Source organism: Cebus imitator, unplaced genomic scaffold, assembly GCF_001604975.1.
Source record: "Cebus imitator isolate Cc_AM_T3 unplaced genomic scaffold, Cebus_imitator-1.0 Scaffold77, whole genome shotgun sequence".
Taxonomy (NCBI): domain Eukaryota; kingdom Metazoa; phylum Chordata; class Mammalia; order Primates; family Cebidae; genus Cebus; species Cebus imitator.
The window spans coordinates 1,774,323-1,780,322 of record NW_016107392.1 but is presented as its reverse complement, the minus strand read 5'-3'; the positions used below and the strand labels follow the sequence as shown (position 1 = coordinate 1,780,322).

General features: G+C 37.6%; 1 protein-coding gene across 1 annotated transcript in view; it reads left to right on the top strand.

Annotated features, from left to right (window-relative positions):
• LRGUK (leucine rich repeats and guanylate kinase domain containing) overlaps positions 1-6,000 on the top strand; it is a 123,961-nt gene that overhangs the window by 39,428 nt on the left and 78,533 nt on the right. Inside the window, exon 8 of the mRNA XM_017532523.2 lies at positions 4,425-4,505. Coding sequence (XP_017388012.1) covers positions 4,425-4,505 — 81 coding nt within the window. The remainder of the gene's footprint in view (positions 1-4,424; positions 4,506-6,000) is intronic.

Sequence of the window (6,000 nt, the reverse complement as noted above, 5' to 3'; positions counted from 1 at the left end):
AATACTATTTTATAAGCACATCTTATGACACCTTTGTGAGCAAATATCTTTTAAAAATTATGACACTCAGGTAGAAAAAAGCAGTATGTTGTATTATTTTATATAAAAATTTTTGGTTATCCACGACGTTAAACATTTTTTGACCTGTTTTTTAGCCACTTAGCTTTCTTTTTAGAAATTGTCTATGCATGCCCTTGTCTATCATTTATTTTATTACAATGATTCTGCCTTTTGTTGTACTCACTGTACTTTTGATACACATTTTAATTTATGAAGTCTATCAATATTTTTCTTTGTGTCTTCCTTTATTATTTTTTAAATTTGTATGAAGTCTTTCTCTGTTCTGAAATCTGCTAGGTGTTTGCTTAAACTTTTTTGCCCTGGTGTCTTTTATTACCTTTCAACTCTTAATCCATAAATTATTTTATAGTATAATTAAAACAAAAATTTTAATTTATAGAAGGAGTAAGATCTAGTGTTCAATAGCACAATGGAGTGGCTATAGTTAATAATAATTTACTGTATATTACAAAATAACTAAAAGATTAGAATTGTAATGTTTCCAACAGAATGGAAAAATAAATGCTCGACGTGGTGGGTACGCTAGTTACCCTGATTTGATCATTACACATTGTATGCTTGTGTCAAAATGTCACATTTACCCATAATTATGTACAACTTTTATGTATCCACAATAACTAAAAACGTAAAGAATTTATTTACTTTTTAAAATAAGAACAACTACCGTTTACTGAGAACTCATTATATGTCCAGTCTTCTGCTAACCTATCAGATTCATTAACTCATTTAACAAATAGTTTTATTGGATAATACTAATTTTCTCACTGACATAGAAATAAATACTTTATGAAGTATTTATTCTGTTCCATTGATCCATCGGTTGGCTCTTATTCCAGTAATGTACTTGTCATCATTGTCATCAATTACTTGATTGATAGATCCTCACAGTTTGAAAAACATTTGTAGTTCATCTTTTAAATATGCACCATTCTTATTTCTCTTAAGATTCCACTAAGATATGGAAAACTTAAATAAAACTGTTTGTCTTTAGTTTAGTGGAGAATTCAGGCCTGCTGCAACCCAAACTGTAGTCCTGGCCAAAGTCAGGAAGTCGTGGAATCTTTTTTTTTTCCTTTTTCCCCTTCTTAAAATTGTGAAACATAACCAATACAGAAACAATCTGTCTTCTGAAGTATTTATTCTGTTCCTTTGATCCGTCTGTTGATTCTTATTCCAGTAACGCACTTACCATCATCAACTAGTTGATGGATCCCCACAGTTTGAAAAATATTTTTCTGCACAGATTTATGTTTAAATGTGCCAGTGAAAAAAATTTTAATGGTTGTACCCAATTGTTTTCTAAGAAGACAAATATATATGTGTATATATATTTATTTATATATATTCACATGTAGAAATTAGATATTCTTTTTTTCCTTTCTTTTTTTTTTTTTTTTTGAGACAGAGTCTCACTCTGTCACCCAGGCTGGAGTGCAATGGCACGATCTCAGCTCATTGCAACCTCCACCTCCTGGGTTCAAGTGATTCTCCTGCCTCAGCCTCCCAAGTGGCTGAGATTATAGGCACCTGCCACTGTGCCTGGCTAATTTTTTTTTTTTTTCTGTACTTTTAGTAGAGACAGGGTTTCATCATGTTGGCCAGGCTGGTCTCAAACTCCTGACCTTGTGATCCACCCACCTCAGCCTCCCAAAGTGCTGGGATTACACGCGTGAGCCACTGCGCCCGGCCGAAATTATATATTCACATATAGAAATTATATATGTATATATACATTTTTTTTTAAGAAAAGAGTTTAGCAGTTCCCTTTAGATCTGGATGGTGATCCTTAGAGACTAAGGCCTTGAGGAAAATGGTAAAAGGAAAAAAAGAAGAAGTCAGCATGCTTTGGGAGTGGGAGGTGGTGTGGACTATTGTGAGTAGAGGCAAAGGAGATGAGAGAATGGGCTGGACTGGAGCCGGGGGATCAACCGTGCTGGGATGATGTTCTTGGCAGCAGATGGCTGAAGTTCCCATAAAAACATAACCTTTCTGACAGTATTTCACTGAAAGCTGTTTGGGGTGCTGTTGTCTCTACTCCTGCTATAAAATCTGTTACGCACACAGCCTTGAGTCTGGCTTTTGCAGAGAAAAGATGTGAGGATGGGATCCACCTCCAGGTAGGTTGTGCAGGAAAGGGAGGGCACATGCAAGACAAGCAGTATCTGTGGCACTTTGCTAATTCAGTAGAAGTGGGGAGGTGAAGCCATACCTCCTCCCTGCTTATATCATTCTACCCTTGGAAGGCCAGGAAGGGAAGATTAGTTCCTTTCATTTGACTCTCAAAAAACCAACTAATCCCAGCTGACATCTTTGTGGTAATATAGCTTTGCATATTCCATGATCGCTGTGCTCATGATGTTTGCAACATACCAAGGAGATCTTTCCACGTCAGTCATTGTAAATATCACTGTCTTCTAAAATAAGCATGTAGTATTCCTACTAGAGGACTGTATATTACCCATTAAATTACATAATCATAGTGTTCTTGGGAATTTATAACTTTTTTTACTTTTGCTGATGTTAGACTGAATGTTCTTGTATCTAATTTTTTCCCCAAAAAATAGATACAAGATGTTCTCTAGTATAAGCTTCTTAAAGTGGGAGAGCTAATTCATAGCTTATGAAACACATGAAACACATCACATTGCCCTATAGAAAGAATGCACCTGTTTCCACTCTCACCAGCAACGTGTGCAAGTGCATGTGGCCACGACTTGTTGGTGAGACATGGTGAGTGCAGGAACACATCTCCTCTTAACATTAGTGTTAGGTCTAAAAGCAAGCGCAGGCCGAGTGTGGTGGCTCACGCCTATAATCCTAGCACTTGGGAGTGGGAAGTCGAAGTGCGTGGATTGCATGAGCCCAGGAGTTCAAGAACAGCCTGAGCAACATGGCAAAACCCTGTCTCCAAAAAGTACAAAATTAGTTGGGCTTGGCAGTGCACACTTGTGGTCCCAGCTACTCGGGGGTTGGGGGCTGAAGTAGGAAGATTCCTTGAGCTAATGCGGTCGAGGCTTCAGTAAGCCATGATTGTACCGCCGCACTCCAGCATGGGTGACAGAGGGAGACCCCATCTCAAAAAAAAAAAAAGAAAGAAAGAACAACATGAGCGAGTGGTATGCTAGAGGGAAATTAATATATTGTTCATTGTTCACAAGTTTACTTTTCCATTTTCCTGAATAATACAATAGAAAACAGTTGATCCCTTTTATAAAAAAGATAATCCAAATGGTAGGCTGATGGACAGTTCAGTCATCTTATAAAAGAAGATGTGTATAATAGTATAATGTTACTCTAACAAGATTAATGTGTGCAGGTTGTAGATTGCAACTCTGGCATTCACCTTTCGTGTTATATCTTTGAAAATGGCATCCTTTGAACAGGGTGCATATGTTTGTCTTCTGCTTGGCTTTGGTTCTAGTTTGCAGTTTAGCTGTGTATCGTGGTTGGATAACTCAGGAGTGAATGGTGACCCTGCTGTTGGGGTGCTTTCCAGTGCATGCAGAAATGATTTGGAGAAAAATAGAAATGAAAAAGTGATTATTAACTTTTTGCTAAAGCTCAGTATCTACACTTGAGATAAAATTGTAATTATGCTAATTACAGAACATTTAAACAAACCTATTAGTCTTTAATTTAGTGGAGAATTCAGGCCTGCTGCAACCCAAGTTCTATTCCTGCCAAATTAAGGAACTTTTAAGCCATCTTTTTTTTGTTTTTCCTTTTTGTTTCCCTACTTTTTAAAATTGTGAAACACAACCTATGCAGAAAAGTATATAAAACATACGTGTACAAGTTAGCTAAGGAGTTCAAGGTGAACAGTACCCACCCATCCAGAAATATGTCATAGAATTTTCAGTTTTTTACCTTTCCTTGAAATAATTTTCATAGAAAAAGTGATAAAGTCATATGTGTACATGCAGGAAGAAGCTTTTAACCAGTCACAAATGACCACGGTGGCAGAAGAAGGATTGGGAAAGGAAGTTGGGGGGCTGGAGGGCTAGGAACGGGGGTGGGATGGGTAACCAGGTCATCCTTGGGTGCATTTTTGTACTGTTTTTCTGACTTTGAATGCTATTTTATTTCTGCCTTAAAGTGAGCATGGATAAGAGGAGGAAACTTACTATTCCCTAGTTAGAGAAGAAAAAACGTGGTTGTGTTCACGCACATTTATTGAAGGGGCATGCAACAATTCTCGTGTTCTGTGCAATTCTCATTAAAAAGCTAGACAGAGCAATTTTTAAAATAAGTTGAATTGATAAGACCCAAACTGGCTCCTATTGTATTATGTTTTCTATTGCCTTTGCACATTTAGTCTGTTGATAATTTTTTTCTTTGAACAGATTGCTGAGCTGAGAGAAATAGAATACATTGAAAACCTACCTATCCTTCGAGTTCTCAATCTTCTAAAAAATCCAATTCAGGTGAGACTTTATTTATATCAAAGGAGGGAGAGAGAAGAAAATGGGGAGAGTCGAGGGTAACTATCTAGGAATTCTTCAAGAAGCACTTTTGATAAAAGAATATCAGGAATGTGAATGAAGTTTGTCTATCTTCCTTCTCTCTAAGGAAGGGTTTAGTAGTACCTAAAGTGACTTTTTTGTTGTTTTATTTTTTTTTGAGACCGAGTTTGGCTTTTTTGCCCATGCTGGAGTGCAATGGCACCATCTCGGCTTACCACAACCTCCACTTCCCGGGTTCAAGTGACTCTCCTGCCTCAGCCTCCTGAATAGCTGGAATTACAGGCAGGTGCCACCACGCCCTGCTAATTTTTTGTATTTTTAGTAGAGATAGGGTATCTCCATGTTAGTCATTCTGGTCTCAAACTCCCAGCCTCAGGTGGTCCACTCACCTTGGCTTCCCAAAGTGCTGGGATTGCAGGTGTGAGCCACTGTGCCCGGCCGTGACTTTTTTTTTTTTTTTGAAGACATAAGATCTCCTTTCATGACTAACAAGCTTTCACTTGACTGTCAGTGAAGGAAAGCCTGCTATTGAATATCGCTTACTTACTCTGCTGGTCATTTGTGACTCATCCCTGGTAGTACTGAAGGTTACGGGAAGGAGATGATGAAATTGCAGAACAATGTTCTTTCACATTAGACAATGCAAGACACCAGAGGTGGAGACAGAATGTGGTTGCTGTTTTATAACAGGGGAAAGAAAATCTAAGATTACATACCGAATTTACCTGGATATAGCCATGAAATTGGTGTAATTGTAAAATAATTATAGAACAAACGAATACATTTCCTAGGAGTTCTTTACCTCTGGGATTTAAGGACCAGGACTGTTTCAAGTCCCTCTCTCCATTGATAGATGCTTTCTCCTGGCCTCCTTCCCTCCCTCCTTGTCCATTTGTCCTTCATTCTATTCTCCTACCTGTATCCTTCACTTAGTTTCCACCGGCTACATTCCATTGGCATGTAGCTCTTAGTAACTTTCTTTTTGCGTGTATCTTGATGAACATGTCTAGATAGGTGAAAAACAAAAAATAGAAGAAAGATTTATAAATTAAAAACTGTCCTTGGTATAGGAATAGTGGGGGGCAATTTAAAAGCATTTTATTTCTGGAAAAATAAGAGGCAGGGCTTAAAGTGGCCAGCACACCTCAGTTTCAGATCTGAAGAGTATTTGTGTGTATGCATGAATAAGCATCACAAGCCCTTTGACACATTAGCTGATTTATATACAAAACCTCCCCCCCAACATTTACACGTAGAAGTAAATCACCTAAGCTTTGTACATTCACCTCATATACAGACTCATCTATTGGGTTGGTACAAAAGTAATTGTGGTTTTTGTTTTCTTTTAGTGGCAAAAATTGCAATTACTTTTGCACCAACCTGATAGATAATGGATCATCCACTAATATCTAGTGTCTTTCCTCTCAAAGAGACATAGTTTCTACTACAAAAACTC